Below are 13,093 nucleotides of genomic sequence, written 5' to 3' on the forward strand. Positions count from 1 at the left end.
AAAACTGACGCCTCAGTGCCTTGGTTACTGCACCTGCTGCATCGCTCTCACGGGGACTCGCTGCTGTTATAGCACTTTGCACATGCCTTGGAATGTAACCATCAGAGTTCTCTGCTGTCAATAATAATAATAATAATAATAATAATAATAATAATAATAATAATTTATTATTTATACCCCACCCATCTGGCTGGGTTTCTCCAGACACTCTGGGTAACTCCCAACAGAATATTAAAAACACGATAAAACATCAGACATTAAAAACTTCCTTAAACAGGGCTGCCTTCACACGTATAACTAATGCAAGACACAGATTTCTTCTTTTTAAAAATAATATTTATTATTTTTCCAAAAACTTAAACACTAAAAAGAAAAAAAAACAGTACAATACAACACATCAAATTAACAAAACAAGACAAATACAATAAAATAAATCAAACAATTTCATTATCCCATCTTTCATTCGCTTATTTCCACGACCTCCTCGCACCTCCCTTTTTGTATTCCACTTCTGTTAATTATTTCAGCAATTCCTTTCCATCTTCCTCTGTTTTCTATCCTATAATTATCTTAACTCATTCTAACCTTATTTTTTCCTTTAATGCTCTATTAACCTATCTGTACTTAAATCCTTATAATATTTCTACTAAAGCCATATAACTTCATTTCAACATTTTTCTAACATTCATTAATTTTACAATATTTCTGTAGATAGTCTTTAAACTTTTTCCAATCTTCTTCCACCGACTCTTCTCCCTGGTCTCGGATTCTGCCAGTCATTTCCGCCAGTTCCATGTAGTCCATCAACTTCATCTGCCATTCTTTCCGGGTGGGCAAATCTTGTGTCTTCCAATACTTCGCGATGAGTATTCTTGCTGCTGCTGTTGCATACATAAAAAAAGTTCTATCCTTCTTTAACACCAATTGGCGTATAACTAATGCAAGACACAGATTTCTTTTTTTTTAAATAATATTTATTATTTTTCCAAAAACTGAAACACTGGTGTCATGTACCACCTATAAATCATTTTCATTAAGTTTTCTCTTAGGGCATTACATGCCGTAAATTTCATACCTGTAGTCCATAACTGTTCCCAGTCAGCCATCATTATATTATGTCCAACATCTTGCGCCCATTTAATCATAGCTGATTTCACCGTTTCATCCTGAGTGTTCCATTTCAACAGCAAGTTGTACATTTTTGACAAATTCTTAATTTTGGAATCTAGCAATTCTGTTTCCAATTTTGATTTTTCCACCTGGAAACCAACTTTTTTGTCCAAATTATATGCCTCCATTATTTGGTAATAATGGAGCCAATCTCGCACTTTATTTTTCTATTTTTCAAAACTCTGCAATTTTAGTCTGTCTCCCTCTTGTTCCAGAATTTCCCAATATTTCGGCCATTTGGCCTCCATATTGAGTTTTTTCTGTGCCCGATTTCTTTACCAGTTATACAGTTGACTTCCTGAAAGGTAGGAAGCAAAGCCTAGTTGTGGAGTCTAGGCTCCAAGATTGCCTTGTTTTGTATTTTTTTGGGGGGGGGGTGTTTGGGGGATTTTTAACCTTTCTGTATTGCTTTGAGGGTTTAGCTGAAAAGCAGCAAATGGATAAATAGAAATGTAATGCAACATAAAGTATCTCTTTGACTATTGAGTTAACAATTATCTTAAATAACATAAATAAATTTACCAATTGCAAAGGCCCCATGAACACACATGTATGAAAGGGACAGTTTCGGTTAATTAAGAGTTGGACAAAACTACCTGTCTCAGGAAGAGCCGGCTTTAGTATTTTATTATTCCTCAGATTTGCGAGTATGGGATATTTCTTACTATACTATCAAAATGAGAGTAGCATGCATAGGAATGGGGATGGGGGAAATTCAATTCAGTTCACATTTAAAGGCAACCCCACCAAGTCCACACTTTCCAGAACAATACACAACTGGAAGCACAGCCACCCTTTTAAAATGCACGTTCTGGGAAATGCAACATATGTTAAGGAAAATAAGATGCTGAATGCATTATATTACATTAGACAAAACTGCTTTGCAAAAATGTGTAAATTTGGCAGGCTTGCATACAAAAACTTGTACGTTAGAAGAAATTCACTGATGAGTTTTCATGAGGACTTTAAAAATAAATCAAAAACTGATACAGAAATGGGAAGAGCTGAATCCATTGGAAAAATGAGAAACTGAGAGAAACCAAAATTGACAGATTGGGCCATCCTTACATTTGAAATGTATAGAGTTTCAATACTGGAACATGCCCAGTTTCAAATTATGGGTTAGCCGTGATAGGAAAACAGGAAGGAGAAAGGACATTTGCATTGTTTTCAGTCAGATGGGACTCAAGGTGATAGGAGCTGGTCTCTCCTTGAACGTACTGAAGGGTATGTGTTTGTTTGCTTCATGAACTTCATACACTACTTTTTTGTTAAAAAAAATACCCTCAAGTTTATAAAAGCTAGAACAATAAAATCAGGAAAAATTTACAACCCTACTCTAAAACATACAAACATTAAAAATGCTAAACTAGATTGAAATTACCTCAACTTTCTAAGAATCTGGGTAGGCTTGTCTAAAGAGGAACGTTTTGCGCAGGGGCCGAAAAGGCCACGTGTTTGAATATTGTTCAGCAAACAGATAAAATGGAGGGTGGAAGGATCAATCTTGAACTGCAGTTGAAGAAGCAATTGAAGAAGCTTCTGTGTTAGTCGGTCAGTTGCATTAATCTGATCTTGCAAGATGTTTGTTTCCTTGATGGGGAAACGGAATCTCCTCCCCGGAGGAAGAGGGTTTGAATTGTAGTTGGATCTGTAACACAGGTTTGAACTTTTCAGCACATTTAAAGCTGAGGCCATTGCTCTGTGCTGTGGGATTTTAAGGCGAAATGATGCCCCTGGGCAAAGATGGTGGTGGCTTCAGGGGTTCCTGGTGCATCGCTGGCACTCACCCTCGCATTGCCTGCTCCTTCGTGAGCTCATTTTGCCCGATTGCTTCAGTCTCCCTGCAGTTTGTGGCAGTTGGTCTTTGCACAACTTTCTGTAATGAGATCGGATGTGGCGTTTGCGTTCCTGTGTGGGGGAAGGAGTTAACACACTGCCTGGCTAAAAATTTTTGCTCCCCTGGTTAGAAATTACCTAAAATTGCCAAGTTAGCTGTGGTGCAATGCAGCAGGACAAAGTTTTGTTTAATCTCCCATTAGTCACCCATTTCAGTCCGATAAAGTTGTTAACTTTCTGCCGTAGAGTTTGGGGAATTCCGGGCACTTTTACTTTCACTTAGTGCCAATCCCTTGGCACAGGCAGGCATGGGGAACATTTCATTGCCATGTTTCAGAAGCTTCAAACAGAAAAAGATGAAAGAGGCAAGAATCAGCTCTTCCACTCTCATTTCCGTGCTTTTGCTCTTTAATGTCTGCAGATTTCTGGTAGGTACCCAGTTCTTTGTTTCTTTGGCTGTCTTTGTTTAACAAGGTTTTATGTCCTACATGACAAAGCAGAAATCTTCCACTATACGTCTCAGCAGGAACATGAGCGAAACTTCGCCAGTTGGACCTTTGTAGTACAGTGGTACCACGGGTTAAGAACTTAATTTGTTCTGGAGGTCCGTTCTTAACCTGAAACTGTTCTTAACCTGAGGTACCACTTTAGCTAATGGGGCCTCCCACTGCCACTGCACCACCGCCAAGCAATTTCTGTTCTCATCCTGAAGTAAAGTTCTTAATCTGAGGTACTATTTCTGGGTTAGTGGAGTCTGTAACCTGAAGCGTCTGTAACCTGAGGTACCACTGTACAGGTTACATACGCTTCAGGTTACAGGCGCTTCAGGTTACAGACTAAATAATTGTTGAAGGGTTTATGATGTTTTTTCTTGAATGCTGCTGAGGGCTGCCAAAAAAGACCTTATGGGCCACATGTGGTCTGTGGGCTGCGGATTGCACCACCCTGAACTATAGCAGTTACAGAGGTGAATGCATTATACATTAAACTAAATAATACGTAATATCAGTGCTTTCTTTTCCTAAAAGAAATGTTTAGGGGTACTCTCATTTTGACTCACGGAAATCACCATTTTATAATTCAAATTGGGAATGAATAAATAAATAAATACAGTAAATGGACAAAAGTACAAAGATTCACAAAATGTTTAGGGGTACGCATACCGCTGCGTCCCTCCAGAAAAAAAGCACTGGGTAATGTCCCCAAAACTTTGGAGTGGAGGGTGGCGACCGAGAGTAGTCCCAACAAGGCATGTGGATTTATGTTTTCATGCATTGTGTTGCACTTAGTGCACAACAAAAAAGATCAATTTTTAAACAAATTGATCATAATCCTGCCTATTGTCTCTTACTCAAATCCTATTGGTCAGTTTGCCCATACAAGCAAATACTTTTTTTTTTATGGACTAAGGCAGAAGTTTTTATTTTATTTTAATTTTTTATTTTTTAAAAAAATTCGTTGTTACCGTTCACATTAACACACCATACAGAAAAAGATAACAAATTCCATCACCACCAAAGAAAAAAAGAGAATTAATACATCAACTAATAACCTTCAAAACATAAAATACATAAAATAAGAGTGGTCTTTTTCTATGCTCCAGACTTCCCGTCTATTCCTTCTTACAGTTTCTGTATTAATTGTTCGCTGCCATTACATAACGAGATTTGTTCAATTTCAATATCCCTTAATCCGTTCATTGGTTTTACCACATTTTTAACACTGCTACTGAAATTATTTGAACGCTGTGTATGACCTTAAACTACTATTATTATTTTTCAAGCATATTTTAAAAACTTCCTATTTTGAGATAAATACCTGTTTTGGTTTATTTTTTAATCTTTTCTGACATGCTATCTAATTCCACATAGTCAGACATCTTTTGAATCCATTCTAATCTTGATGGGACTTTATCGCTTTTCCAATTTGCCGCAGTGAGAACTCTTGCTGCAACCGTATCATGTAAGAAGATCTCTTTAGCATTTTTAGGAACATCTGAGTGTGATTCCCAAAAGGAAAGCTTCCGGTTTCCTATTTAAAAATATTTTAAACATTTTTTCCAATTCTATGTGGATATCCTCCACTTTTGGGAGGACATACAAGCAAATACTTTAACCAGACAGTCATCTAATGTTGGCAATCAGTTCCTACCCGCCCCCTGTAATGAGCAATAGATATACAGGCTGCACCCAGTGAGTATCAAACCATCTCCCTCTTGTCTTTTGGAACTGACTCTCTTCCTTTTCATCCCCAGGAAGTTTCAGCTGACAAAACATCTCTCTGCAAATGGCAAACATTACTCCCTGGCACAGATAATATGAAGCCCACGATGTAACATTCCCCCTGAGCCCGGAATAAGCAGGACCACTCCAACAGAGTCGCTTTTGCAGAATGACGACGGTAGGAGGGGCCAGCTAAAAATTGGCCGCTGTTTCTTTAACGCTAAAAGAACTAAGTCAGCATGAGTCAGCGGCCTACGATGACTCATGCAACCTTTCACCAAATTGTACCTGTACACAGTGGTACCTCGGGATGTGAACGGGATCCGTTCCGGAGCCCCGTTCGCATCTTGAACGCAATGTTAGATGCGTCTGCGCGTGCACGGGTCGCGTTTTGCTGCTTCCGCGCATGCGCGTGACGTCGTTTTGAGCATCTGCGCATGCGTGAGCGGCAAAACCCGGAAGTAACGCACTCCATTACTTCCGGGTTGTCGCGGAGCGCAACTTGAACGCGCTCAACCCGAAGCGTATTTATCCCGAGGTATGACTGTATGTAGAGTGGTCAATGTTAGTGTTTGGTGTGGGTTGGTTGGATGGTAGAAAACTGGTTGCGTTTGGTGTGTCCAAAAGCTGTCGGTCGTGCTTGGAGAAGAAGACTTTTTAAGAATAAAAGCAGCAATACTCTGCAAAAATACTCTTTCTCAAAGACTCTTTTGTGCCAGCTAAGGTCTGAGGACTAGGCAAAGGAGTAAAAAGGAGGTCAGAACATTTTCTTTTTCAAACACTGACAAGCTTGCTGCGATCTTCTTAGGGGTGGTAGTTAAGAGAATCACACGGAATGGAAGAAGGTGTAAAAGGGGCCACAAGGGCATTTTTGAAATTCCCTTCATAGAACCATAGAATTGTAGAGTTGGAAGGGGTTCTCAAGGGCCATCTAGCTCAACCCCCTGCAATGCAGGAATCACAGCTGAAGAATCCCTGACAGATGGCCACCCAACCTCTGCTTAAAAACCTCCAGTGAGGGAGAGTCCGCCACCCTCTGAGGGAGCTCATTCCATGGCCAAACAGCTCTTACTGTCAAATCAGTTTTCTGATATACGTATTTGCATGAATTGTTAGCTGCCTTAGATGAGTATAAATCCAATTATTTAATTACAGTCATTCAAACCTACATTCACAGTGTTAACAAGTGATATATTTCACAAGAGGTTTTTTTTAAAAAAAACTAGAGGTTCTTTCAATTTTATTTTTATTTGTTAAAGCAAACACTCTTATTTATTGCCTTGGGGTGCATTTGAAGAAAGGGTGGGATTGACATTTATGGTGTTATGAGTTTGTGGGGGCCCTGATCCTCATAAATTTCTGGGTCTAAGAAAAGTTAGAATTAATCAGTGCTTGGAGAGTTAAACTGAAAGTTAGACTTTAAATAGCTGGACTCAGCCTTCCCTCTCCAGCAAACCGTCTGACAGAGGAGCCATTAAAAGATTATTAAAAGATAGTAAGGAATGGTTGAGTCATTGACCAAAAACAGAGAAAGGTGCCTTCAGCAAGTCTAAAACTATATGCCCCAGCCTGCTCTCTGACATTCAGTGAGTGAACAGTCTGTGTACACTCAGACTAGTTGATCTGTGCAAATCAAGAAGTGGTTTTCACACAAATCTTTCACTCAACTCATTTCTGTGTAGAGATAGCTTGTGTTCAGTGTAATGTGTGAACAAGCCTTTCATTTTGGGCCTTAAAATCCTGGCAGGGCTTATGTACTAATATTTGCTTCAGCCATTTGCAACCATTTCATCTTTCTTCTCTTTTCCTTCCAGCCTCCATTCTGGATGGACGATGCAGACGTCCAGAAGGCCATCAGGAATGCTTGGCCGCAGCTGGTGCACTTCCTCAGTCACCATCCAGAGTGGGTCCTGAGAAAAGCCAAGCAGCTTCTCCCAGGGGTGGCCTTGAATGAGATTGAGGGGACAGCCAGTTCCCATGAGAAGGTCTCACTGGTCCTGGACATGTTTCTGAAGGCTGCAGATGTCGATGCTCCCGTCTTCAAAGCCTTCGTACAGAGTGTCTGCATGGAATGCAACCTCCCCATGCATCTGGAAATAGTCTTCATGAGTGTGTCAGGAGAAGGTCAGAGGAGGGGTTGTGTCTCAGTGATGCTTTGCATGCTTTGTATTACAGAAAGCCCCGGGTTCAATTCCTGGTGGCCTCATGTGCCTTCAGGCCAAGCTTTTCAAGCTTTATCCCTGGGCATTAGACCCAACAAATCAGACATTTTTTTATCCCCACAAAAACAAATGAATGAAAAACAAATGAATTTTTGTTCAGAACCAATGTGTCTGAATTCCCATTCATTCATTTCTTTTCCATATGTTTTTAAAGCCAGTACACACACCCCGCATGAGATGTGATGCAAGAGATGTGCAGAGTTTCTCCTCCCAGCTTTTAGTTTAAATTTAAAGCAGCTGAGAAGAAGTCTCGGCCAGTGGGGTAGTGGTCTGGGATCATGGAGAGTCAAATCCCCATTACTTTTTTTGCATCAAGGTTTATGTCTCCAGCTTCCTGGTGCCACCCAGTCAGTGTGGAAGGGGAGCTTTTTAGCCCCTGTATGCTGGAAAACAAAGCATTTAGGGACATGGAAGACACAAGGAGCAGGGTGCAAGTTCTGTTACATCCAATGCAAATTCATGGAAAACGCAACTTAAGTAAAACTGCCACAAGTTATTGAAGCGCTCCAAATCATTGTCTCTGGGACCTGCACCAAAAATAGTAGCTCTTGCTCAAGGTGCTTTTTTCAGTTAAAAAGACACTGGGTTCCCAGATCTTGAAAAGTACTGCAATAGTGAAAATGCCTTCTGGTTCATGCCCTACACTGAGCAGAGAGTTGGCTGGAAGACCTCCCATGTCCCTTCAATCAGCTCTCAAAATGCTTATACTTCCATATGCTGCCTTTAATTGCAACTGAAAGGGAATTCATTGTGGTCATGGTAGAGTCCAGCTGTGCCAGACAAGGAATGACCACCCTTTATATAAGCAATTCATCAGGTGTTGGGCTGGTATGCTGACTCCAGTGGTGTCTGGTGCTCATTGGTGCTGGTAGGGCGGAAGGCATGGAGCCCAACCATAGGTGGCGCCAGAGCCAGTGTCGGGCAGATAATTGGGCAGGACTGAGGTTGGTTGGGCAACGTTTCCTTTGCCCTAATGGGCCAGCCTCTACATAAATCTGGTACAGTGGTGCCTCGCAAGCCGAAAAGAATCCGTTCCGCGAGTCTCTTCGTCTTGCGGGTTTTTTCGTCTGGCGAAGCAAGCCCATTAACGGATTAGCGGATTAGCGCTACAGTATTAGCAGCTTAGCGGGCTTAGCGGATCAGCTGATAAGTGGCTTAGCGATCAGCTGTTAAGCGACTTAACGGATCAGCTGATAAGTGGCTTAGCGATCAGCTGTTAAGCGGCTTAGCGGCTCAGCTGATAAGCGGCTTAGTGGCTTAACGGATCAGCTGTTAAGCGGCTTAGCGGATCAGCTGATAAGCGGCTTAGCGACCAGCTGTTAAGCGGCTTAGCCGATCAGCTGATAAGCGGCTTAGCGGCTTGGGAAAAGGGGGGGGGGAGGAAAAAAACCCCGCAGGAACTCGCAAGACATTTTCGTCTTGCGAAGCAAGCCCATAGGAAATTCGTCCTGCGAAGCACCTCTAAAACGGAAAACCCTTTCGTCTAGCGGGTTTTCCGTCTTGCAAGGCATTCGTCTTGCGGGGCACCACTGTACTAATGCATACAGACACATGCACACAAATATACAGAATAAGCTTTGTTATGAAATACTGCCTCTTGCGCTGATTTAAATTGATGATTCCAGGTCAAGGACGAGAGGATTTGAAAGGAGCTTCAGCTTGCTTCCCGTCAACATCAACAAGTAAGATTGCTTTTTTAAAAAATTCTTTTTCTTCCCCCCCCCCCCAAATTTTTTTATTAGTTTTCCACATTTATAACAAATATAACATATAAAACACACAGAACAAAACACATTACAATTCTAAAAAAAATAAAATAGAAACACATATTCCTTCTTATATTCATTTTAAATTCCTTTTTTTTATTGGTACAACAAGAAAAAAGAAACCACAAATACCAAATTACACACAAGAACAACCACGGACACACAATTCTCTTAGCAAACAATAAAAACATATATTGGTCTTAACACTAAAGACCCAACCTCCCGTCTATTCCATATTTCAATTTCATATTACTTATTGCCAATACACACTTTTATCATAATTAAACTTATTCTTAATAAATCTAATTTCTTATATCTACCTTGCAGCTATTACTGAAGTTCCTCAAAAAACCCCCAAAAAACCCCAAGTAAGATTGCTCTTGGTGAAATGCAATTGATGGTTTGAGTCTTGGGAAGGGTCCAAGTCAACCTTGGAGCAGAATGCTTGGACTCAATTTCCATTGAGGCTCCAGGCCCACTTCATTCCTCTGGCAGTGTTGGACTCCTGCTAAGGACCCTTTCGTTTTTGTGCTCCTTGAGAAAAGCAACTGTTCCTGGTCAAGAAACAACCACACAATGCACCCACCCCAGTGTATTTTATTTTATTTGTTTCATTGATGGAGGGGGGAACCCTCAACTGAGGGTTCCTCCCCTGCTACAGATTAGGGAATGGGACAGAGACAGTAATTAATTTGGGAAAACAGGGGCCTTCTCAGGGGCTGATCCAAGACTTTGAAACTCCCTTCCTAGAGAATTTAGACTGGCTCCCCTTTGTGTCCTTCGGTCAGCAGGTAAAGAGTTCCTTGTTCCAACAGGCTTTTGGGAACTGACAGTTTTTAAGGAAAGGACTGGTGCTCTGATGTTTTTATTGTAATTATCTGTATTCTTAATAGATCTTTTGTGTGTGTGTTTAATGGCTTTTAAATTATTGTCTTTTCTATGTTTTTAGCTGTTTCTATTTTATCTGTAAGTCACATTGAGTCATGGTCTACGAAAAATGCAGAATATAAATTTATTGTGTGTGTGGATGCCCAATGATTACTTAGTTACAAATCAATCTGGCTTCTAAGGCTGCATACACACCCTACCCCCAAGAATCCTGGGAACTATAGTTTACTTATAGCACTATAACTCCCAACACTCTTACAAAGTAGAGTTCCCAGGATTTTTTGTGGGAGGGTGTGTGTGCTTTAAATGTGTGCTGTGGATACATGTGCTGTCCCTTTGCACAATGATGATGTCAATGTGTTTTGCCAAAATTGTGATCGGGGGCCTGAGCCAGAGAGAAAGTTTCTTGCTGAAGCCCAATTCCTATGAAAGGGAGCTGGTCTCGGGCCCCTGCCATCTCCAAAGAGGTGATGCCGCTGTAATGTCACTGTTGCCTTTGTTGCCCTACAGGACTTGAAAGACGCCGTCCATGGAGCAGCCCTGCCAACAACAACAACGGCAAACAGTCCAAACAGCAGCGGCTAGGCAAGTTGTTATTTATCATCATCATCATCATCATCATTGTTTAATAAATTTATAAGTCACTTTTTCTTGCTAGGGCAACCCAAAGTGACTTACACAAAAACCCCAACCCCAACCCCAACCAACCAACCAACCAACCAACGCTCCACATACATACTTTAAAGGGGGGGGGGCAGAAAGCGTTAAGAAGTGTGCATTTTATGAAAGAAGTGTGCACAAAATGTGTACTCTCAGGCAGAATGGGGTAGAACAGAACTCTGACAGAATGCCAGCAAGGCTTAAACAAGATGGAATTGGCTGCTCAGCCCACCCTTAACTCTTTGTGGGTTTTGCTCTAATTCCCAACATTATTTGGCAGAAGCCATAGCAACAAAATTAGTTTTCATGTAGTGTGGATCTATATTTGCTCCTTTTCTCCCTCCTCCATGTTTTATCAGATTCTGCTGAAAGATATCGGCAGCAAATCACCACCTCGATGCTTCAGAGATACGGAATGATCAGAGCAGCAGAAGCAACTGAACCCAAAGCTCAGCCGTCGCCTTTCAGCCAAACCTTCGTCAACCTGGTGATTCGTCAGAGCAAAGGTGGTCGGATGAGGGAAAGGGGGGAGATAGCTCTGCACGATACAGAGGAGCACAGGAACACCACCCTGAGACTGTCTGAGCTTTTTGAAAGTGTCCACATGGGGACCACCAAGGTTGTCCTTCTTCTGGGAAAACCAGGGATGGGGAAGACAAGGCTTATGCACCAGATCTGCCAGCAGTGGGCAGAGGGAGGCCTCCCACAATTCCAGCTGATATTCTTCTTTGAGTTCCGACAGCTGAACCTGATCAGCAGAAAACTTTCTCTCCAAGAACTTCTCTTCGACTTCTTCCTCAGGCCAGAAGATTGTCCTGATGCTGTGTTTGAACACATCCTAGAAGACGCCCAGCGCACGCTGGTGATATTTGATGGGCTGGACGAGTTTGTGGAGAACGTCCAGCTCCCAGGTCCTCCTCACACTATCTTCCCAGATCCTCTCAACCCTCTCTCCATATCAGACCTTTTTGCAAGTCTTTGCCTTGGGAAATTCTTGCCAGGCTCGACCGTGCTGGTCACGACCCGTCCAAAGATAGTCCCGGATGCTTTATTGAAAACAGACACCCTCCTGGCAGAAATCTGGGGCTTTGACCGTGAAAAGGTAGAGGAATACGTTGGCTATTTTTTCCACCAGCATTCCCTCAAGGAGAAAGCCATCGCTCACCTGAAAAGCAATGGCAAACTCCTGAGCATGTGTTATATCCCCGCCTTGTGTAATATCGTCTGCATTTGCCTGGAGTATCTGCTCCTCCATGATGCAGGGAGAGTCCAGCTCCCTCAAACCATGACCCAGTTCTACATCGAGATGCTCCTCACCTTCATAGGCAAGGATCAGAAGCTGAGGGCTTTGAGCGAAGAAGTCGACTTGAGTCAACACGAAGCGACTCTTGCAGGCCTCTCTGAGTTGGCCTTCAAGGGCCTGGAAGGAAATAAGATGTTGTTTTATGCTGGCGAGGTCCCAGAAGACGTGAAGGATTTTGCTTGCCTGTATGGGCTCCTGGTGTCCTTTGAGGTAAAGACCAGCAATGGACACACACAGGCTGGCTACACTTTTGTGCACTTCAGCCTGCAAGAGTTCTTTGCGGCCCTCTTCCTGCTGACAAGCAAAGCAGTTGATGGCAACTTCCTGAAGCAAAACTTCTTCCTGAGGTCTAAGTGGACGATGAAGAGAGAAGCAAGGGTGCCCTTCACAGAGAACTGCCACATCTTCCTGTCTGGCCTCTCGTCTCGCGGGTGCCAGAAGTTCCTCAGCTCTTTAGCCGGGCAGTGCGATGCCCAGGTCCAGGAACGTCAAGCCATCATTGTGCAGATGCTGAAGAAACTGGGGGATGCTTCTCTCACAGGGCCTAGGATAGCTGAGCTGTGCCACTGTGTGCACGAGACACAGGACCAGGAACTGGCCTGGCATGTCGGGAAGCAGCTAAACTTCAGGTATCAGTTCAGAAACTTGCGGCTGATGCCGCTGGACATGGCTGCCCTGGCTTTTGTCATCAGCAGCAGCCACCCTCACTTGGTGTGCCTGGACTTTGTGGGATGCCCCATGGAAGTGGACTATGTGGATGTCTTTGGCAGCTGTGAAAATATAAAGAGCCTGAGGTAAGAAGCACAGGCCACCTTGACACGTCAGGCTCAAAAGAGGGTGAGGGATCAGGGCCCCTCCAAATGTTGCTGAACTGCAGTTCCCAGCATCCCTGACCATCGGCCACATTGGCTGGGGCCGTTGGGAGTTGAAGTCCAACATCTGGAGGCCAACAGATTCTCCATCCTTGCACAGATGAATAGGTGCACACTAGTCCTTCTTCATCTTCTTCACCTCACTTTTACT

The 13,093-nt window shown here is 42.6% G+C and overlaps 1 protein-coding gene across 3 annotated transcripts in view; it reads left to right on the forward strand.

Moving 5' to 3' along the window:
* The window catches only part of NLRC5 (NLR family CARD domain containing 5), a 54,707-nt gene that overhangs the window by 1,075 nt on the left and 40,539 nt on the right, over window positions 1-13,093 (forward strand). The window contains exons 1-6 of one of the 3 annotated variants that reach the window (XM_081016978.1): window positions 3,126-3,437; window positions 5,264-5,409; window positions 7,046-7,355; window positions 9,079-9,135; window positions 10,618-10,692; window positions 11,127-12,864. In XM_081016978.1, coding sequence (XP_080873104.1) covers window positions 5,401-5,409; window positions 7,046-7,355; window positions 9,079-9,135; window positions 10,618-10,692; window positions 11,127-12,864 — 2,189 coding nt within the window. In that variant the 5' untranslated portion in view covers window positions 3,126-3,437; window positions 5,264-5,400. Of the gene's footprint in view, window positions 1-3,125; window positions 3,438-5,263; window positions 5,410-7,045; window positions 7,356-9,078; window positions 9,136-10,617; window positions 10,693-11,126; window positions 12,865-13,093 lie in introns of those variants that run through there. The other 2 variants (XM_081016977.1, XM_081016976.1) reach the window with 2 other exon arrangements.

Source organism: Podarcis pityusensis (assembly GCF_964106645.2).
Source record: "Podarcis pityusensis genome assembly, chromosome: 8".
In the NCBI taxonomy this organism is placed as follows: Eukaryota; Metazoa; Chordata; class Lepidosauria; order Squamata; family Lacertidae; genus Podarcis; species Podarcis pityusensis.